The sequence below is a fragment of the Pelodiscus sinensis genome, chromosome 2 (assembly GCF_049634645.1).
Source record: "Pelodiscus sinensis isolate JC-2024 chromosome 2, ASM4963464v1, whole genome shotgun sequence".
Classification (NCBI taxonomy): domain Eukaryota; kingdom Metazoa; phylum Chordata; order Testudines; family Trionychidae; genus Pelodiscus; species Pelodiscus sinensis.
Window position 1 is genome coordinate 242,091,660 of NC_134712.1, and position 23,493 is coordinate 242,115,152.

Sequence of the window (23,493 nt, forward strand, 5' to 3'; positions counted from 1 at the left end):
TTTAGAAACGTAAGCTACAATTCATTGTAAGAGTTATTAGTCCAGTCAGAAGTCAGTAAACAAAGGAATGCGTGTTTGCCCTAATTTGCATTTAAGCAGTTAACAGAGTTATTAAGCAGCAATGGGAGAGGAAGGAAACGAAAGGAAAACTGCATGTAAGTGTATACAGGTGAAAAAAACCCAGCAGGGAACATCCTTCCACACAAACATTTTGTTTCTTGGTTCTCATCTACAGGGAATCCCTGTTATATGTCAATTCTATACTAACATTGTTGATGGTTGTAGGAACTATTGTGCTATAAGTCCTCCATTTCCTGCTCTAAAGTCGTGTGCAAAAAAAAAAAAAAAAAAAAAGAGAGAGATCAATTTGTGCAAATGGAAGTCAGCTGCAGAAAAAAAATTCACCGCTTTATGTCGTTTCGCTATATGTCCATGTTTTTTTGACTGTATCTTGGACATATAGCAGCGATGCCCTGTAGTTTCCTGCCTGGTGCTCTTTCTGTTATAACATTGCCTCTAGTGGAAAATCATAGCTTATAAAAGTCTGCACCAGGCCTTGGGTGATCTGGTCTTTACAAATTCCACAACATAGTTCCAAAGCTCAGGAAATAGCAGTTTCATGCTCCTCAATTATTAGAGAGTGCATGCCACAGTTGTGGTGTTTAAGGAGCATGTGCTACATCAGTGTCTAGGCACTGTCATTAGGCCACACTTAGAACACTGCAATGTTGCATGAAATCACATTGAACAGCTAAATAGTTCCCTCCTCAGGCTAATCTAAAATACTCGTACTTATCAAAACCAACCTTCTGAATCAAATAGCCAACATATTTTGCACTACACCCAACTGAGAGAACTGATTGCTTTGCTTTCACTTTGTCTGATTCGTTTTCAACTTTCTAGAACCCCCCCCCCCCACACACACACAATTACCTAACTATGGTGTTGAAATTTTAGAGGACAAGGGAATTCACTATATGGATCACCTACCCACAAGCCCTACCTGTTAAGGAGAAGCACATGGTATCTGACTGATTTTTCTCTTCTGGCTGGGTGCAGGGTTAGTACCTATTTTTCGGCACTTCGCAGACACAGACCAGGGACCCTTTCCCTCCATGTAGTTACTCTTTTCTGGCTTCTACAAACTAATGGAAGCATTCCTACCCATTGAGCCTCCCTCATGTCCTCAGCAATAACACCGTATCTAATGAGCTAGCTGCAATTTTAAACTTTGCTAGATTGAAGCCCAGATTTCTGGGTACCACCACCTTAAGCTTCAGAATTCCGAAATACCCATTCCGTGCTTATCACCATCAGCAGCTCAACATTTAACTTGGGTGAAATATTAAAGTGACTTTAAATGGACTGTAAATGAAAAGGCATGATCTAATGGGCTGAGTATCAGAATAGCGTTCTAATCAAAGCTTTGACACTGTTTCCTCCTGTGACCATGGACAAGTCACTCATTCTCTTTGCCTCAGCTTGCCCACCTGTCAAATGGGGCTAATAATAACTCCCTACTTTAGAGGTGTATCCTGAGGATTAATGAATGACCAGGTTATTAATTATACTGTTACATTCAATGAAACAAAACCAGCTTTTCAGTCTGCAGACTTAAAGCCAAAAAAACTTTCAAACAAATACTCTTTTACTGCTCTCATTGCTTTTGATATTTCCCTCCAAAACGTAAATAAGAAGATAGGGTTAAAAAGTTAAAGAAAGGTTTACATTTTGTTGGGAAAGAGACTTAAAGCTCTGTTCTCAACTCCATGCAATTACCTCATATGCTCTGTTATCAATGCCATGTAGTCCCAAATACCTTTCAGAAAAGGCAGAAGCTTGAAAAGAAATAAAGAAAACATATTGGTCAATCTTTAGTCCAGTGCAGTCCGTTCCAACAATAAAAGCCTTATTTTCTGACTCAACTTTCATTCAATGAGAAATATTTGAGAATCTCTTGTGTTTCTGTTTTGTTTTAGAAACTTGGTCAGAATTAATGCCTCACTCTGTAATGACACTGATGGAGAAAATTTTATTCTAATTAAAGAATAGTGAAAAAATACCTGAAAAGCCAAAACTTTTTCACGTTAAGTTAGCATATGATTCACTATGCTACAAGGCCTTTCTCCATCAATGTATATTGAGAGGTATTAAATTAATCACAGGAGGGTTCTGCTATTGATTTTTGAATGTAACTGAAATATACCGAGAGCTACAAGTTATATCATTTCTATTCTGCTTTCATCTAATGGCTGATCCAAATTCAGTTGAAATCAATGGGAAGATCTTCAGTGGCTTCAGTGAAAGTTACTGGGGACCTAATACAGGTGATGCATCTTGATTTTAATGGAACTACTCCTGATTTACACAGAGCAAAATAAGAGGAGTGCCAGTTCCACTGACTAGCCAGCCAAGGAATGTATGGAGGAGTATCAAGAAGGCTGTTATGCCTTCCAGCAGCTAGGAGGAAAATCTCTATATAGGTCTACTGGGTGGGAATGGGGTAGCTTCCTCTCAGAGGTGTGCTTGATGGGAGAGGCTACGGAGTGGCCTTAGATCAGTTTCTCTTTGGCTGAAGGAGCAGCCCTTCACAAACCCTGATGGGAATGTTAGGACTTTGGAAAAAAATGAGTTTTGATTTTTCAATGGGCTGATAAAAGTGTGAATTTGCAGACCCAGCAGGTCTGCCCCTCAGTACATAAAGCCCAGCGCTCCAAGCAGCTCTTAGGGTGGTGCTGAGGGCTGGCTGCCTCAGCCCAACATCTTCTAGGAGCATGGAACCAGTCTGCCCACCTTGTGCAAGAGCCTGGCAGGCTGTCGCCTCCATTGCCTGCAGCCCCCTCCAACGTGTCAGCCCAACACTATAAACAAGACTTTCTGTGCGGATCAGAAATGCCAGAGTTTCGAGCCTGCTGACTGATGAAGTGCTGGATGAAAAGGCTTTTGTTTATCATACATGTGTAAGATGATATATAACAGTCCTCATGTACATGTCAAGAACTGAATTGGTCGAACAAGCCTAATAGCTTTCTTTGATAAGGTAACAAGGCTGTGTGTGTGTGTGTGTGTGTGTGTGTGTGTGTGAGAGAGAGAGAGAGAGAGAGAGAGAGAGTGAAGGGGGGGGAACACTATATGTGAGTTATATATCTTGATTTTGGTACTGTCTTACATGACCTTCTCATAAACAAACTAGGGAAATACTACCTGCATGGAGCTACTATAAGGTGGGTGCATAACTGGTTGGAAAACCATTCACAGGGAGTAATTGTCAGTGGTTCATGCTCACACTGGAAGGGCATATTAAGTGGGGTCCATTACGGATCAGTTCTGGGTCTGGTTCCATTCAGTATTTTCTTCAGTGATGTAGATGATGGCATAAAGAGTAGACGTAAAAGTGTGAGGATGATAACAAACTGGGAAGGGCTGCAAGTGCTTTGGAGCAGTGTTTCTCAACCAGTACCCTTAGGAGTACTCGAGAGAAGTCTGGGGGGTACGCCAACACAACTGAAATTTGGAGAAAACTGAATTTTTGTTTTAAGTTTTATAGCGCTTTATTATTTTTGTACTTTTTACAAGCAAAAATTTAATCGCCCGCCTGGCTACGATTAAGTTGTTTAAACAAATGTGTTGCAATGGTAGAAAAAAATTGTGTGTGTCTGAAAACTGTAGGTACTTACAATTTTTTTAAAAGGGGATACTTTTATAAAAAAAAGGTTGAGAAACACTGCTGTGGAAGATAGGATTAAAACTCCAAATAATCTGGACAAACTGGAGGAATAGTCTGAAGTAAATAGGATGAAATTCAATATAGACAAATGCAAAGTACTGCATCTGGGAGAACTATGACCTGGGGGCTGGATCCAGCCTGCAAAGCCACTGGATCTGTCCCACAGACCACCTTGCCAGAACTCTCAAGCACGCAGCTGCCGCGGGTTTAAAGTGCAGTCCGGCGACTCTCTGCTCTGGAGGGAATGACAGACTTCATGCAATCTCCCCGCCCCAAACCCAATTTTCAGCTCCTATTGGCCAGGAACTACAGGCCAATAGCAACTGACCTCAGCCAATCTCTCAGCTCCTATTGGTGGGAAACAACCAACCAATAGGAGCTGAGAGATTTGCGTGGATGATGGAGGCAGCGCAAGCTTCTCCCTGTCCAGGAGCTGAGAGCCACATGGATGGAATAGCCTGCAGCTCTAAGTGATCTGGGGCTGCCGCAGGCAGGGAGCCCAGCCTGCCTTGGGGGTTCTGGCCAGGAGATGCTTAGGTAAGTACCTCCCAGTCAGAGCCTGCCTCTGGCACCCCCGCCCCTCCCGTACCCCAACTCCCTCCCCCAGGTTACCATCCAAACCCTCTGCACCCCCTGCCACAGGTTACAACTCCCTCCCAGGCCCTGTACCACCTCCTGTACCCCTTCCCCAGGCCAGAATCCTCTCCTGAACCCAAACTCCCTCTCAGAACTCACACCATCTCCTGCACCCCAGTCCCTTACCCCATGTGACCTTCTGCACGCAGCCTCTTTCCTACACCCCGCATTTCCTCCACAGAAAGTGCGGCCCTTGACCACTTTCCAAAATCTTGGAGTGGCCGTGCACCAAACATTATTGCCCACCCCTGCCATATATGAATGAAAAATCAGTTGCACACATACAAAATGGGAAATGACATCCAATGAAAGAGTAGAGGAGAAAGAGATTGGGGGGTCACAGAAGATCATAAGTTAAATATGAGTCAACAGTGTTAACACTGTTGCCAAAAAACCAACCAACCAAATATCATTCTGGGCTGTATTAGGAGGAGTGTTGTAAGCAACACATGAGAATTAATTCTTCAATCCTATTCAGTGCTGATTAGGCCTCAGCAAAAATACTGTGTCCAGTTCTGGGCCCAGATTTCAGGAAAGATGTAGACAAATTGAAGAGAGTCCAGAGGAGCGACAAAAATGATTAAAGGTCTAGAAAACATGACCCATGAGGGAAAATTAAATGAACTGGGTATGTTTAGTCTGAAAAAGAGAAGACTGAGATGAGGATATGATAAATAGTTTTCAAGTACCTAAAAGGGTGTTACAAGGAGGAAAAGGAGGAGGAGAAGAAGAAGCAAAGGGCTTAAATTACAGCAAGGGTAGTTTAGGTGGCACATTAGGAAAAAAACACCCTATAGGGTGGTTATGCACTGGAATAAATTGCCTAGGGAGGTTGTGAAATCTCCATCAGTTGAGATTTTTAAGAACAGGTGAGATAAACACCTGTCAGGAATGGTCTAGATAATATGCAGCCCTGCCACAAGTGCAGGGGACTGGACTAGATGACCTCTCAAGGTCCCTTTTAATGTTCCCTCTAATTTTTTCCATCCATGTGCAGAATAAATGTTATTATATGCACTGAGGCATGTGCCAAAGTGAACCACCAGTAGAAACACATGCTGCCAACTATGGGCACTCTGCTAATCAGCTAGGCAGCACATAAATCTCTTCTGGGTGGCCGTCCAAGTATTCAGCTTAATGGGAATACTGGTCCCTTCCAGTCCTATGTGTCTGTCTATACTACTATGGGCGAGCTTCCAGAATGTCTGCTGTATTGTAGTGGCACTGCAGATGGCTGCACTTCGCAGTCATTACCACTGTTGTGTGGGCTCAGCGTGGTATAAGAGCCAGAAGGACAGGGTCCTACCTTAAGAAGCCTACTATCTGAGGCCTTGTTGTGGGGCTCCTATTTATTAATGCAGGGGACTCATCCCACTGAAGTGAAGGAAATATTTTGAGTGACTTAGCAGAACTGTTTACCAATGGAATAAAGGTTTTACACTCTGGCTCAAACCGAACACCACCAAAGACACTAGAAAGGCAGAGGCAAGCTTTTTAAGAAACAAAGAGAAGGAAGCCCTAGTAAGGAGAGGGTGGGAATGTTGGTTGTGGCTGAGAGCTGGTATTCTGTGGCCTCCAGGGAGTGGTGCTTACCGTATAATTTCAAGTCTGTCAATGGAGAAAGAGAGGCTCCACAAGTGAACACTTGATTCTCTTCACCAGCCGGAAGAATAAAAGCGCTCAGATAGCCCCCATAATCCTAGAGTACAGACAGACAAACAGCCACATGCATCAGTGAGAATGTAGAAACTGGTGGCACAAAAGCAGTCACCTCATGCACAATGCTCACGCAGCGTTAGTCAGAACAAGGGCCAACCTGAAGCATTGCAATGCTGTGCTAGCAAGTAGCAGAGGCAGACCAAGAACCCTGTGGGTGCCTTATGACAAATAGCATACAGTCTCTTTGCTAATTTTAATTTGTGTTGTACCTAGAGATGCCAAACCCACCCCGTACAGACATGCATCAAAGAAACGGCTCCCTGCCTGGAATGTTGATAGTCTAAGGGTATGTTTACACTTTGGTCAGAAGTATGCTTGCAGCATGTGTGGACATAGCCGAGCTTGCTTTGATCTAGCTAGCTTGCTAACGTGAACCCAAGCATGGATTATACAACCCTGCCTGGTCCAAACTGCTGTGGCTGAATTGCTAGTTTAGCTAGCTAGATCAAAGCAAGCTTGTCTGTGTCTACATGGGCTACCAGCACATCTCTGACTGCCATGTAGACACACCTTGAGACCTGGCTGTGGATCAGTGGGAATTCGCTGTAAATTGAGCCCAACTAATACAAGATAAAGCCTTAGCTTGGGTGTTAAGTGCACACCCTCCTTCCCACCTCACTTTAGATGAGGCAAAATACCACCAGGACCAGGCACAGCAGAGCAAGGTGTTCATTTAGATAAAAACCATTCAACCCTGCTTCACAATGAAAGGGCTGGTAGCTAAGTGGGACACAGTGAGGTGCATTCTGGCAAACCTGCCAGAATTATCTATGCCCCTGTGCATGCGGGGCAGTGGTGTTCTCAATACATACTCTAAGAAATGGGACATAGGGTGCTAAACAACTCCACCAAGAGTTAATAAACTAGCCAGGACCTAAAGCCTCATTCTTGCAGGCTCTAAACAGACAAATTGTCCCCTTTGCTTCAGCTGGAGTTTTGCACTCGTATACAGTGGAAGCCTGAGTCCTAACTCTGGGCCTGATCCTGCAATTATTTATGCATTGAGGTAACTTTGGGATAGATCCACAAAGGAATTTAGGTGCCTAAGTCCAAAATTTAGCTCCCTAAACTCTGCTCAGCTGCTGCCTGCCCATGCAGGTGCCTAAGTCCTGAGGTCACTAAATTGCCACTGACAAAGTCCTGTGGCACCTATAATCAGCATCTGGGCATGAGGGCATGTGCACAGCTTCCTCAGTCCTGCTGCCCAGGCAGGATCCTCAAGCAGGGTGGTCCCCCCTCTATCTCATCTGGGGCCTCACCTGGAATAGAGGTGGAGGAGGAGGTGAGGTGTTAGCACCCAAATTGCTGGGAGTTGTCTGTCTGGAATGGGTCTCTCTCAGTCTCTCCTATGGAAGCTGCTCACTTTGTATAGCCTATTAAATGGTCATTGGAAGAGGGACTGGAATTTGGGTCTCCCACACCACAGTCATTCCGGCTGTCTCTCTGTCAGGCCTAGGACTCAGGGGTATAGCCACAGGCGGGCCTGGATACACTGCAGTCCACCCACTTAGTATCCAGGCCCATCCGACCCAGTGCTGGCTCTGGGGTCCAGGGGCTTGCCCCTCAGGCCATGCTCTGCTCCATTCACCCAGAGCTCCTGTCAGGGAGCCGAGTAGGGGGCTTTCCCTATGCCCTGATCCAACTCTCTGGCAGGAGTGCCTAGTGGGCAGAGCAGGGCAAGCACCCCTACCCTGCTCTACAGCTGGAGCACTAGGCAGAGCAGAATAATAGCCTGCACTCCGACCGAGCTCCGCAGTGGGAGAGTGGGTGGAACAGGGTTAGGTCCCCAATCCTCCTCCTCGGCCGGAGAGCGGGATAAACCCAAGCACCTAGCAGGGAAGGGGAATGGAGAGGGGTGTGTGGGACACATTTTTATGGAGCTCCCCATGCCAAAACATCTGTCTCCCCCAGAGCCAGCTGTGGGGCAGAGAGGCAGCCACATCATCCCTAACCCTCACTGTCCGCACACCCAACCAGCTTCAGCCACTGAATGAGATCCACTCCAGCATTCCTCAGGTCCCCCCTGACTAGGGCACTCACTTGTGAGGCAGGAGTCCTGGATTCAAATCCTTGCTCCACACCAGTCAGAGGAAGTGGGATTTGAACCTGGGTCTCCCACATCTTGTGTGAGTGGGCTACCCACTGGCTAAAGCTGAGCACATATGCCTGTAGGTGTGTTTGTAAGAGGGGACATTCCCCCTTGTGTAAAGCTATCAGGCATCTTTCTGTGCAGGAAGAGGTGTGAGAAAAATGCATGGGAAGTTCGTTAGAGACCCTCAGACAGGGTCTCTAAGGAAAGCAATGGCCATGGCAGTCCCTGAGAGTGTAGAGCTGTGGGCAGAGATGGGTCCTTACAGATGGCCAAGCCTCCCCAGATCTTTGGGGAACTGCCTGGTTCAAGGGTGGGCTCCATTTCCTAAGCCCCTAGTTCCTCTTGGCCATTCTCACTTGCCCCACAGCTCCCTCCTACATGCTCTTCCAAAGGAGAAGAATGATCTAGTCCATGAGGACCATTTCAGTCATCAAAATAACTGTGTCCAGGATTGGGCTCTGTAATTGGATGGTTATATACAGTCTTGTTTGTTGCAGAGTTTGTAAAACTGAAACATCCTCTAATAAACATCAGTCACTAGTGCTGAATTTGGTTACTGCAATACCCAGTATGCCAGCAAAGATGCTAGAGGTGTCTCATCTATCTGAACCAGAATTTATAGTTGGATTCACACTGATTACACTTAGGCTATGTCTACACTACGAGCTTTTGCCTGACGAGACAATGCAAATGATCCTTATGTGCAATACAGCCACGGCCACACTGCTTGTTTTTGCGCAAAAAACTCTTGTGCAAAAACGGCTCAGAATAGATTATGCAAATGAAGCTTGACAAAATGCTAATCAGTGCTTCATTTGCATTGCTTCTTCCGACAAAAACTCGTAGTGTAGACAAAGCCTTAGAGCCTAAATTGGCAGCCCCTGCCGGGGCAAAGCTCTTATTTTGTTGGTGAAAGGTCTGAGTTTTCTAAGCTACAATGGTACATTTATTGTACATTGTCAACCTTAGTATGTTTTCCCCTCAGGTCTGAATGAACTGGTACCAAGACAAGAACCCATCGCCTTTCCTTGCCCGCTTCAGAAACAGCAACAATAACAAAACTGATATTAGCATTTCAGTGACTGTTATGAATTGGGAAGCAATCCTGAGACAGGAATTCTATTATTTGTTCAGCACTTTTCACTCACTTTATCACCCTACCTATATCAAATAATATTTTCTTCTAACAATTCCCTTCTCATATCTGACATATCTAATAGATTTTTTTCCCTTTTCCAGATAATTTCAAAAGAAACACTGATAAATGGGCTGAAAAAAAAGAAAGCTCTCATCCAAGCAACAAGCAATCCATGTTAAAAAAAAAAACCATCACCACAGGAACACTCAATAAATCATGATTAAGCACAAGTGTTTAAACACATCAGCACACTACCAGAGGGCAGGGATCATAGGAAAATTTTACCTTCCCAAATACAGCAACTCGCATTTTATCAATATAATGTTCTTTTAACATTGTCCTAAAATATGAAACAGATGAGAAATAGTTCAGTCCAAGAAAGACACTGTTAAATATATGGAACAGATGATGGCATTGTGTGGCTTGAGTATTTTATCAGCATGAGTTTAGGATGGTTGTGTTATCCAAGACAGAAGCAAATTATGTAGGCCAATCTAAACCCATGATGAGGGCTACTGCTTTCATGTCTCTTTCTCTTTGATTTGTTCTTGCTCTTTTAACCCATCCCCTGATATGGACTATTCCAGGTATATCATGCAGAACACATCTCCTATGAGCCAAAATATACCCAGTATACCCTAATTTCTCATCATTTTGATTGGATCATGGAAGCAAAACATTGCCCGTAGAATCAACAAGAAAACTGTCATATATACATAGTTCCAATGGCATTTTTAAGGTGTGATATACTTAGAACAGTTACTTTACAAACAGTACAGGGTCATCATTATTGCAATGACTTCCATATAAAAAAAATTTTCACTTTACAAATCAGAAGAGATTTTTTTTCCCAACTGCAGGTGCTGCAAAACTAATCCAGGCACTCAGAATCAAGCAGTATTCTTTTGCCCCTCTTGCTATTTAGCTCCAGTGGCTCTTCTGTGTATGGAATCACTCTACAGTGCTAGCAGTAAGGGACAATTTTTTTTACAGTAAAGTAAGTGGATAGGACTTGAACATAAGCAGGGTCAGATCACTTCATTTAACAATGTTTAAATATTTCAGTTAGCCAAAATCTCTATCTGTGCAACAAACAGATCATTATAAGAAAATAATTCATTATAAGTTATTGGTAAAACTAATAATAAAAGAAAAAAATTGTTTGTTTTTCAGAAACATTCTTAATCATCTTTACTATAGTCCCCCAAATGTTAATCTAAATAATCTTTCTGTTGGTCCTTAAACACCCTAATCCACCACACTGATGCTAGATTATTACTTTAATAAAGGCTGCTTGTTTATTTATTATAATAAACATTAGCTACAATCATCCATATGCATGCCCACTTCCTTAGAGACCAAGTGTATATTCAGTGACTGTCTTGTTGATGAGTCCCATACATTGCATTTGATGTGGCAATGCAGATGTTAAAGGCAGGAGAAATTGGCTTTGTAATGCATCAACCAGTTAATGTCTTTATTCAAGTCCAGGGTAATAGCGTCAAACTTGTAGATGAATTCCAGTTCTACAGCCTCTATCTGTAATTGGTGAATGAAATACCTTTGTTGAAGAATGGCTACTTTTAAATCCATGATTGAGCGACCCAGCTGGTTAAAATGTTCCCCATCAGATTCATGTGTTACCAATTCAGATGTCTGATTTGTGTTCATTTATCCTATGTCATAGAGACTGTCTGGTCTAGCCATGGCAGAGGGACACTGCTGGCACTTGATGGCATATATCACATTAGAGCAGAGGTGGGGAACCTTTTTTGGGTCAGGAGCCACTGACCCACAGAAAAATAAGTCGAGGGCTGCACACAAAAAACCCCTCACTGATGTGGTGCCCGTCTGAGAGGGAGAAACATATTCCCCTTGCACACCAGAGCCTAGTGGGGTCCAGCCTAGTAGATTTTGTTTGCCCCAGTGCCATGCATGGGGGTGGAGGGCTGGAGTGATAGCGCAGGTTCCCCAATGCAGAGGGAGCCGGATCCAGGCAAGCTGGGGACCACATCTGGCCCCTGGGCCTGACGTTCTCCTCCCCTGCATTAGAGGATGTTCAGTTGTATGAGCCCCTGATGTTGTGGCTTATGTGGTTAGGTCCTGTGATGGTGTCAGCTGTATAAGTATGTGGACAGCATTGTCAATGGAGTTTGTTGTAGGGGTAGGTTCCTGGGTGAGTGTGTCACACCTCAGATACACTCACGCACAACACCAGGTCCTACATTTGACAGGCACGTCTTTTGCTCTTATATCTATCTTGGTTTCTGTTATTTTCACTCAAAGGCTACATCTACACATCTATCGAAATATAACGGGCTTGCTATTCCAACATCCCTGTAAACCTCATTGCACAAGAGATAAGGGACTTTTCAGAACAGTGCTCTGTAGACAGTGCCAAATTTCAAAATAAGCTATTTTGAAATAGCATTGAAATAAGCTACTCAATTTGCATTGCGTAGCTTATTTTGAGGTAAGGGTGCTGTGTAGATGCACCCAAAATGAGCTGAGGAAGTGGGTTTTACCCACAAAAGTTCATGATCCTATATATTTTTGTTCTCTAAGGTGTCACAGGATCACTCACTGTTTTTTAAAGTTACAGACTAACACGGCTATTCTTCTGAGACAGGTATATATTTTTATAAACCATACTAGCTATATACTGGCGTGGAAGCACCATTCCTATATATTATGCTATTTCTGTAATCACATCGCATGCATTACACTGGTGGTTTTGCAACACTTCTATGCAACACTTCCCAGGACTCAAACAATTCTTTCTCTTAACAACTGAACTGGCCTTCAATCTAGCCCAACCATTTTTTAAGATTTCTCCTTCTCTTACTTGCCCAAATACTTCAAAACAGACCCTTGGACTTTTCAAAGGTAGCCCTTTATCTCAGCCTCTATTCATGTTAATATCAGAAGATAAGTTTTTTGGGTACATGGAATTATTATTTAGCTGATATTTTACTTCCCATATTGAAATATATTGCAGTGAATTTATCCTTTCAATTTATCATGTTTCTTCAATTGTTTACATAAGAGCACTCAAATAGGAGATGCATTGCTGAGTGGTACCTAGAGAGACAAAACAATTAATTGACTTTAACAATAACAACAGGTCAGTTTGGTTGCAGGGGGAAGGGTGACCAGATGAACAGGGCTTTCTCTCAGGGAGACCCTGATCCTGGAAGAGTATTGTGTAAGGAGACTTTTCCCACCCCTGCTTCACAGATCCCTGTTGACTTCAATGGGATCTCATGCTATGTCTAGACTGCAGAGTTATATCAGAAAAAGATACACAATTTGAGTATCTTTTTTTTCTGGAAAAGGCTTTTCCAAAATTTGGCCCATCTACATGGGGCCAAATTTCAGAAAAACCTCTTCTTTCGGAACATCTCTTGTTCCTCATACAATGAGAAATACAATGAGGATGCTGAAAGAACACGTCTTCTTTTTTGGAAACTGTTCCGAAAAAGCAGATGCGTTCCTTGGATACAGTAGAGCAGTGTAGACATAGCCTTACTGACGCAGTTCTCTTTGCAGGATCAGGGCCTTAAAGTATTTTCTAGTGTCCAGATACAGATGAAGGGCCTTTGAGAACACATTTCAATATTAAATGCAATTTGGACAGTGTCATTCACCGGAGAGCTTCCAACTGATCCTTTTCCTCCAGAAGGACCAATCTTCTCTTAACTTCATGTAACAACTTAGTGCCTTGGAATCCGCTACCACGGCCATCAAACTTCATCACAATTGCATTGTGAGAGCTGACCAGTACGCTTTCCCAATTCACTTCAAACTTCTCTGTTACACTTTGGCTACCAGGCGTTCCATCACTGAAACAAGAACAGATACAAACCATCTTACTAATGCTCAATGGAACAATGTCAAGGCTGCCAAAGACTAGAGACTTTTCATGTCCCATAATCTCCTTTTAAAAGTGGCTGTGTAGTCTTTCCTTTTGAAGGTGAATTTGAAGACCAGTGTGCACCAATGCCACATGCATGCCCAGAGATTTAACAAGAAAGTCATGAGATGTGTCTTAATACAGAATTGTTACAGGGAGGTAAAAAGGAGATCGCTTTTTCAACACTTGCGCAGTGTAGACGCTCTCTTTCGGAAGATTTTTTTCAGAAGATCTCTTCCAGAAAAGCTTCTTCCAAAAGAAGCCTGCAGTTTAGACATAGACTGAGGGATTCGGTCTTATTTAGTCTACAGAAGAATGAGGGGGGATTTGGTAACAGCCTTCAACTACCTGAAAGGAGGGGTGGGGTTCCATAAAGGATGGAGAGAGGCTGTTCTCAGTAGTTAACGATGACAGAACAAGAAGCAGTGGTGCAGTGTGGAAGGTCTAGGTTGGATATTAGGAAAACTATTTTACTAAGAGAGTGGTGAAGCACGGGAATGAGTTCCCCATGGAGGTGGTAGAATCTCCATGCCTAAAGTTTTAAGTCCTGGCTTGCAAAGCCCTGACTGGGATGGTTTAGTTGGGGTTGATCCTACTTTGGCCAGGGGGTTGGACTTGAGGTCTCTTCCAGACCTAGGAGTCTATGATTCTATGATTTCTATGCAGGGAGGTTTTCCTGGCTATTTATCTAGATTCTTATATGGCAGCTGCCACCATGATTTGTGTAACTCTGAAGCATCCCTATAAATGGGCCAGATCCTCAACTTGGTGTAGTGACGTAACTTCACTGAAGTTAATACTGTTATGCCATTATGCACAGCTTGAGGAACTGGCCCCAATATACGTTTTTTTCCCCTTTCTCCCTCGTCCCTCCAGTTGGAAGGGGCTGAACTCTGGCAGGGTTGCTGGCAGAGATTAACTGGAAGGGCCTCGCCTGGGAACACTGCAGGAAGTTTGGGGGAAGTAATGCCTTTGGAGCCGTTAGACCCCTGTCACCCATCATAAACTTACTCTCTCTTTCAAGAATATCACTTGATGTATCTATTTTTAAAACAGATACAAGTGAAAGGCAAATTACAAAACAAAACTGAAGATAAAACAGTTGACTTTTATAATAATTCAGCTCTGGTTGCAACTCTGGAGTGGGCAGAGTGATCAGCCGAACAGGGCTCCCTCTCAGAGAAATTCTGAATGTGGAAGAGAATTGCGCAGGCAGACTTCTCCCCCATATCCTGCCCTGCACTCCCAGACTAGGTTCCATCAATGAAGTTCTCATTCTAAGATCAAGGCCTTAGCTTGCATGCTATTTGATGATACTCAGTCCTAAATGGTCTTAAGAAACACACATGACCACACAAATACACAAAGCAGAAATTACAATGCATCCACAGAAATAGGGTGAGCAGGGGACAGGACATTTTGCTGAATTAGTTCTAAATGACTCAGGATAATGACCTTTCCACCCACTTTCCTTGCTTTTTTGGGCTCCCAGAGACACAACAAAACTTCTCCCGATATTTTAACATGCAGATGTCTTAAGTTATTTGCATTCGCTCCACAAAGGCCCAGGAGCATCCACTTTCAGAGGCAGCCTAATCAAGTGTTGTTAGCTTGATGAGTACCAATCTTCCTCAAGCACTTGTATAATGAAGTATGTTTTTGCTGAAGTAATTTTGTGATGTGGTAGCGTGTTTACTGCAGTGCTTTTGTCCTTCATTGAAAGAAGCTGCAGGGTGATGTTTTGGAATTCATTAGCAATGCATCTTTGCCTCCTTCATTCCCATATCAGAAGCCTTTCTCTTGGCAAAGTGCATCCCTATTTGAAATCAATGGGAGTTAGGAACCTGAAAAATCTTTAAGGATCTGGGGCTAAGTGATTCAGTGACCTAGCTGTAAGGACAGCTCAATTGTTGGGATAAATGCCATTAACAGTTTGGTGCTGAGATGAGGAAAACTACTTTTAGACAGAGGTGGCTGGTTATTAACTTCTATTTCTAGGACCACATGGCAGACTAACTTGAGGCTGAAGCTGCTGCAGAGGCTATAATAGCCCATTAAAAAGTAAACATATAAACTATTCTTCAACAGCAGGAAGACTATGCATCCCATAATATAGTATTCTAATGTGAGTGGGCTCAGCCAGTCATGTTAAGAGATTCTCTGAAATTATAATATTCAGGAGCCATGGGAGGGAGGGATGTGCAGGGGTTTAAATAAAAATGTCCTTCCTAATAGGTGCAATATCGAGAAAAAGCTGATTTCACAACTCTCTGCTAGGTTTAAAGTGAATTTTCATTAAGACTGTGTTTATTTTTGCCCGAGGCAATTTGTTGTGTTTGTAGCCGGGGTTGAGAGAGATAATAACCAATTTGGAAGAGGGGAGTGGAGCCAGCACTGTTATGTGTGGTAGAGAGATGACACAAATTGTTCAGTGAAAAATCTATTTGAAGATCTTGAAGGAAGTTTCACATTTCAGTAGCAGATTGAAAAACTCTGTAGCTGACCCTGAAAGGTAGCAGGATTAGAATTTTTTTTAAAAATGCTGACGTTTTCATGTGACTTGTTCTCTCATAGGCAGCCCTCCTCTCCTTTTAAAGACATCTCCTTTATTATCCTGAAATAGCTGGCTCCTAGTGGGTTTGGTTTGCTATCACTCTGGCTTTAACTATACAGATCTTTTGGGTACGTCTACATGGCAAGTAGGGTTTCACAGCCACAAGTCTTAGAGCCTGGGTCTACAGACCTGAGTTTACACTTTGGCACTAAAAATAGCTCCAGACTCAGCTTGAATGTCTATACAGCTATTTTTAGGGCTATTGCATGAGCCAAAGTCAATAGACCTTAGGCTCTGAGACCCGCTGCCATGAAAGCTTACTTGCTTTGTCTATGTGTCCTCAGTCTAAAGAAGTTGGACTTGCATGCAGAGAGTATTGTCTGTAGTCAGTATCAAACACAGCACTTGACTAGGTATAAGAGATCTCTGTTAAATGTAGTGTGTTTCTTGAAGTCAATATCAATACTCAGAGGGTATGTCTAGACTACATGGCTCCGTTGACAGAGCCATGTAAACTATCAGAGGTTTACACTATCTGACGAAGTGGGTCTTTGCCCACGAAAGCTTATGCTCCTACACTTCAGTTAGTCTACCATGTAAACTAGTTTACCCGGCATAGGCAAAGAAGTGGGGATTTAAATAATCCCCGCTTCATTAAAATAAACACGGCCGCCAGACTGTGCCGATGATCAGCTGATCTGGCACGGTAGTCTAGATGCGGATCAGTCGGCTGGGGAAGCCTTTGCCGACCGATCCCTTATGCCTCGTGAAACGAGGATTACAGGATCGGTCAGCAAAGGCTTCCCCAGCCGACCGATCTGCGTCTAGACTACCACGCTGTGCCGGATCAGCTGATCATCGGCACAGCGCAGCGGCCATGTTTATTTTAATGAAGCGGGGATTATTTAAATCTCCGCTTCTTTGCCTGTGCTGGGTAAACTAATTTACATGGCTCCGTCGATGGAGCCATGTAGTCTAGACATACCCAGAGTGTGTATAGTTCAGCATGTGTGTAATTCTTTACAGAATATGGGCCTTACATGGAATCATCTTTTATTTTCTATTTCTATTGCACCTTGCATATTAGAGCTCTGATCTTGATTTCTTTTTGGTCTTAACAAATAAAAATAAGAATTACAGTTTAGAAATAAAAATAAGAAAACTTACACAACCAGTAGCAAAGGATAGTGTATGGTGTCCGCAAAGGTTGCTGGCTTTAAGATTTGCATTGGCAATTCTAGGCAAAAGTAACAAATAACAACAAGGGGAATGTTGAGATAACTATAACAGATTTTTACAGCGTTGTGGCTACTTAGCAGCAGAAATAAAACAGCATTTTATACGATGCTCTGGTAAGTAAAACCCTAAAATCACAGATGTAATTAAGGATAAAATCCAGACCTTTATAGCTGAGGTAACAAAAAATTTAAACCTAGAGTGAGCTATTTAGTCATGCATCACTTACACAACATGCAATTAACATCTGGCAATAGCTATTATTTTCCCTTTAGGCAGCTGGATGAGTGACACTGCCAGGAATCAATATTTTTGGGAAGCAAAATAGAAAAAGAAAAAAAAAGAGGGTAATGATAGCTTAAGACAAAAGGAATGTGAAAGTACAATTGCCAATTAAAATATAGTTGATGATCTGACAGCTAGAATTTTTCTGGTGTAGGGGCTTCAAGATACTTAGGGGCTGGACTTGCCTCTTAATACTAAATTCTGGGCCCCTCAATTTTGATCTCACTTCTCTGGTATAATACAAAGCAGGAGTAACTCCAAGTTGACAGAGTTACATTGGTATAAGATCAGTGCATGTGACAGCTGAGTCAGCCCCAGTTGTGCTATGACACTCCCCAAAAACTTCATGTAACTGCTCTGAAATGCACTTCTTGACCACCAATCGGTATATGAAATTGCTCCCATACAAACGATTTCTGCATTAAGGAGACACCATTTGTCTTTAAAATATTAACTATAATCCAGATTACCAAAGGCATGGCAATTAAATTGGTATTAGCAGGATTTTCAATACAATTAATATACAGATTAACCACTAGATTTAAGTGGTTTATATTGCAATCATTTTCTGATATTCAGTCTAATTACTTATTCCATCTGAATGCTAATGGACTGCAATGGCCCAGGGACAGTTAGAGACACACTATTTGACTTTAAATATACATAAAACGTGGCACACACTGCTCCCATGACTCGGACGCCTTTAGGGCAGGCCTTGGACACATGGCAAAGGCACATGAAAAAAATCCAATCAGCTTGTATTTATTACACACAAAAACAGGTTAGTGAAGATCAGCAGAAGATACTTTCACCAACAACTGCAGTTATCAATGCCAGCAACAGTTCTTGAGTTATTTATAGTAAATTCAAAATATGATTAGGAAATGGTTCATGTGGTCTGGACAGAGCAGGATCTTAATGATAGGCTGTCACTTATCTTCTGTCCTTGCCCAAAATGTTCAGGAAATGCACAGCTCTGTTTTCCTTTTTTTCTATGAATCAATTTCTCTTCATAACAACAATGTTAGAGGCAGAGCATTTTAGGTAATTACTGCAGTGTTCAGATAGCTGCAGAGACTCGGCTTTTGGCCTTGTGTTTAATAACACCACTCACTAGTCCAGATTATGCAGTAACACTGCCTCTCTCATGCCTTTTTCTGTGTCATTCTATGTTGTATTTGAAAGGTTGTTTTCACCATTGTGCATTTGAAGAAAATCTCTACTATGACCAATCCCATCGTAGGGGAAGTATCAAGGAACATATATTTAGCCCAGTTTCCTTAACTGCTTCTGAATTGTCAAGTATAACCACACAAACGCCATGCAGAGATTAAGATCTGTAGGAGTCATTACATATTTTGGGATTTCAAATGTGGATCTTGCATGTAATAAAACAGATGCTCTTACAAATGTTGTAGGTGCAGCTAAGGAGGCTGGCAGGAAATATTTGGCTCTAACTTTGTCTATATTATGTACATTTGTTTGTATCTTTGCCCTCATCCTCTTCCTTTAGTCTAGCCTCATTTGCACACAAGATGTGAAAAGAATATTTAATTAAGAAGTGTCCAAAAAAAATAGGGCTACCTGCATTCTGCATTTTTAAACTGTTCCATTTTCACTCTTCTCTTCTGCAAATAAGATCTTACTTTGCTTTTCTTATACATCTGCTTTTCTCAACCTCTATCAAATTACAGGGTTTCATGAACAAATTTAAGTTACTGAGACTAAAAATCTCTTACATGCCTGTATCCTGGCTATTGCTTGAATTACTGCAATTTATTGCTCTGTGCTCAGAGACTGCCACAGTTGTAGCTAGCAAGCACATACAATATTCCATTTCCAACCTATTTTAACTAATAAACCAGTCACGTTTGAGCCAACACACCCTGTAGTACTGCTGAGCCATATTAGGTCACCTCCTAGTATGATTTTTTTGAATATCAAATCTAATTTGTATCCTTTTCTCTTTCTGTCTCCTCCTTCCTCATCAGCACCTGTCTCCAAAATAACTTCCTTCTATGCAACATACCCTAACAAATTACCTCCCAAACAGGACAACATTACTGAGAGCCACAGTAATTTTTCCTCCTGCCAATCCAGGCAAGATGATTGTGCTATTTCACCACAATAATTAAACAAGGAGAAAAAAGCTACTTACTGTAATCGTCTATCTTGATTTCCATGTACTCCACTTTAGGCATTTGCCTGTCATTGACAGTCAGCTGCACGTTTTCATTTACCTCCAGCTCAAATATTTCTAAAAGAATAAGGGCAGAAACCGCACAAACCCTTTGAAGTTATTTATAGATAACTTAACATTTTACCCATGCCCCTAATATTTGTAAATTATATATTTTCCTACTAGACATGCTGTCCCGTCTGAAGTCTATGGTGAGAGATGCACAGTTAATATGTAATAGATACTTTGTGCTATTTCTGAAATGTGCTCTATATCCAAAAAATTATAATAGGCTCTGTATCCCATAGAAAACAAATCTTCATTCCAGATCAAGAGTGGTATACACTAGCACCCACTGAAATCAATCGGACTAAGTGGATTTACACCAGCTGAGGATCTAGCCTTGTAAGTCTAGATGTTGTAACTGTTTTAGCCTCAGACAAAGCAACAGAAGATATGGGATGAATCAATTCCCTTGAAGAGCTCACTCTGAAGTTCAAGTAGATTTGGAGAAGAGGGTTTTTTTGGTGCATGTTTATGTTCAGACTCACTCTTGAGGAAGATATTCTGTTGGAGAGTTCTCCAGGCATGTGAAATCAATATGAAACAATTAAAAGTCAATGAAATCTCTAAACAGAACATCATTCATCGTCTACATAAGAACATAAGAACGGCTGTACTGGGTCGGACCAAAGGTCCATCTAGCCCAGTAGCCTGTCTGCCGATAGTGGCCAGCATCAGGTGCCCCAGAGAGGGTGGACTGAAGACAATGATCAAGCAATTTGTCTCCTGCCATCTTTCTCCAGCCTCTGACAAACAGAGGCCAGGGACACCATTTCTATCCCCTGGCTAATAGCCTTTTATGGACCTAACCTCCATGAAATTATCTAGCTTCTTTTTAAACCCTGTTATTGTCTACCACACTGGTCTACGAATTGCAGCAGAGCTTGCTCACATTTTAAATATCTTCCTTGGGTCAGCATTATGCTCTGTATCCAGCAGGCAGAGGATTCTAGTGGTTAAGACCGAAGCCCTAGATTTTCAAATGTTCCACCAAATATGAGTGTCCTAGTTTCAGGATTCCCAGCTTGAGGGCTGAGCCCACTTTGACTGGATTCATGGGTGCTTGGGACCAGGAGTGGCCCTATTTTATAGGCTTATCCTGCAGTTGCCAAGAGTGGCATCTTCCTCATAGCTATTCCATTGGCTCCTGTTAAACTGTCCCTGTCTCCTGATTGGCTATTTTCCCAGCAGCAGTCCCTTTCCTTCTCCCCAGGTTGTACGTAGAAGCTGAGCAGCCTTCTGCTCTGAAGTCAAATTCTCCAGCACTCATGGGGTGAGTCATCTCCAGATGGCCCTTCCCTTCCAGCCAGGAGGCCAGCAGCTAAGCTATTTCTCTCCAAAACAGCTTACAGATGGACCTGGAGCTGTCCCACCCCCTATACTCAGCTGTAGTACCCATAAGGTTCCTAGCAGCAATGTATGCTAAGTGGAGAGTAGGCCAGGATTCCCAACATGGAGCAACTGTGTCTGATCGTGCATGGCTTTCCTGCAGGCCAGGTTCCATTCTTAGCCTTTCTGACAAGACTTGTTTTCTTTCCTCCCCTTGACAGAGAAGGCCTAAGTCATTCCCTTCAGGAAATGAAGTCTGCCCTGCGTCAAGGACCCCTATCTCCTAACAACTCTTTAGGTCAGGCCATTGGAAACAAAGTGCCACAGCAACTCCCTGGTTCCCAAAACTGTTAGGGCGCATCTACACAGCAGGGCTAAAGCTGAAATAAGCTGTGCAACTTGAGCTACGTCAATTGCGTAGCTTAAGTTGAAATAGCTTACTTCAACGTTTGGCATTGTTTATGCAGCAGGAAGTCTGTTAGAGCATTCTCTGACTTCCTTTACTCCTTGTAAAATGAGGGTTACAGGAATTGGAGTAAGAAGTCCTCCAGCTTGACATTATTTCAACATACTGTCAAAATAATTGCTTGATATGTAGACACAGACTATATTGTTTCGGAATAGCATCGGTTATTCCAAAATAACTGCTGCATAGATATAGCCCTAGAGATTGTGCCTCTATTTTCTCCCTCAGCCATGATTACACTGAACAACACAACCAGAGTGGCCAGCCTGAATCATCAAGGCAGGACCAGAATGTTCCATTCCAGGGAGAATCCAATGTCCTCTTCCACTGGGGTCCATCAAAGCCCAACTCTTTGACTCTTCCAATGGACTGGCTGTGCCAGAAATGACTCTGTCAGAGGAGTAGTCCCTGTACCGGCAGGCCTTCAACCAAGCACTCGCCTGACCCTAGCCTCCCTCAGTCAAGGGCCAGCTGTAACTCTCAGGTTCCCAGATTCTGCACCACACACCTGAACCCTAATACTTCGGCACAGGCTATCTTTTCTGTGTCATGGGTGCAGGGAACTAGTTTATATCTTCCCTCTACTCCTTAATACAGTGGGCTGTGACAATGGACAGTGCCTTTTGATTCTCAAAGCCACAATCTGGCGGATACGGGCTTGATTCATGACTCTCATGTGTGTGTCCTAAGGTCTCAGATTCTACATACAAGGGTCTTTTCCAGAAGGGGTCCATCCTTCTGACCCCATCCTTCTTGAAATGTGGGCCCATGAACACTTCATCTTCTGTAAGCTGGGTGTCTGAACCAGAATTATTTTTCCTATGAAATCGTAATACATATGGCCTATTTGATCTGGAAGACACTGAGTAAAATATAACGTGGAACCTCCCAACTCCAGTTACACATTTTATTGACTACAAGTGCATTTTAATGATACTTATGCTTATGGATACTACTCCCTCAGGCCCTCCTGAAAATATAATACTGTAGGTAGTTCACAATCATGTTCTGAATCACATTTAGTCATGCCCATCATCTCCAGTGAATAGAAAAGCACGCACAGCACAAAAATATGTCGTTACCAGCTAATACATTTCACAGCTCTTTCAGCAAGTGGCTATAATGGTTCAATGACTATTCAACATGTTTTTGAATAGCCTGGCTCATCTCTATTGAATTCATAACCCCCACAAAAGCTCCAAAGCAACAGTCTATTAAGTTTAGTTAAATATTAGAATTCCCTTTTAATTATGGCCCACACAACTAGCTTTATCAGCAGAAAGAGGTCTGTCACACAGGGGAGTTCAGTAAAGCCATTTTATTTGTTCATATAATTGCATCCAGAGAAAGGCAGGAACAGAGTGAAGGAAATAAGGAAAGATTGGCACAGCTCCTAAAGGACTTTCTTTTCTGCTTTAGGACTACAGGGAACACTAGACTGTGAAGTACAAATGGTCAGTGCTTAATTAAATGTAAGCACTCTATAATATTCAGCGTGACTCATTGTTATCAGATTACTGCAGAATATTGAGACAAATGCTTTTTATTGAGTAAAGGTCTTATATTAAATGAACAAATTCAGTAACAGGCAACTGCCATAACTGTCTCCATTATTCAGAAGAAAACTGGAAAATGAGGAAACAAGGGAAACACTAATCAAAGGTAGAAATCATGCATTTTAGCAAAGAAAATGAGTTTTGTGCAGCTTCTGTGCAATAAATACTATGCAATAAATACTACACACTATAACTCTTCATATACATCAACATTCTCAGTATGTTTTATGCCACTTCAGTGAAGTCTTTTATTTGCTTTGGGCTTTCCATGATAACACTGTCTATAGTCATTTATGATCCTGTCTTCAATATTATGAGAGTATTATAAGGAATATGCTGTTAAATGCAATCAGAAAATCAAAATATTTATATCAAAGGAAAAAGAAAATCGAAAGAAAAAATCCAGTCTGGTTTTGAATGTCCAACAATTAAATCACCTGCATGCAAAAGTCCAAAATCAGGACGAAATCTTGACTGCTTTAGTCATGCTCTTAGTTTCACTGACATTGAGAGAAAACAGAAAACAAGCAGATACAAAACAGGCCACTTTCTCAGTTACTTAAAATAATGAGCTCACATAGCCTCCTTGTAATTGCAATT

The 23,493-nt window shown here is 42.3% G+C and overlaps 1 protein-coding gene across 4 annotated transcripts in view; it reads right to left on the minus strand.

Moving 5' to 3' along the window:
- DPP6 (dipeptidyl peptidase like 6) overlaps positions 1-23,493 on the minus strand; it is an 865,367-nt gene that overhangs the window by 4,419 nt on the left and 837,455 nt on the right. For all 4 annotated transcript variants that reach the window (XM_075922772.1, XM_006129324.3, XM_075922771.1 and 1 more), the window contains exons 18-23: positions 19,459-19,557; positions 16,947-17,016; positions 12,960-13,154; positions 9,598-9,652; positions 5,957-6,062; positions 1,780-1,838 (exon numbers count right to left, since the gene is read on the minus strand). In XM_075922772.1, coding sequence (XP_075778887.1) covers positions 1,780-1,838; positions 5,957-6,062; positions 9,598-9,652; positions 12,960-13,154; positions 16,947-17,016; positions 19,459-19,557 — 584 coding nt within the window. The remainder of the gene's footprint in view (positions 1-1,779; positions 1,839-5,956; positions 6,063-9,597; positions 9,653-12,959; positions 13,155-16,946; positions 17,017-19,458; positions 19,558-23,493) is intronic.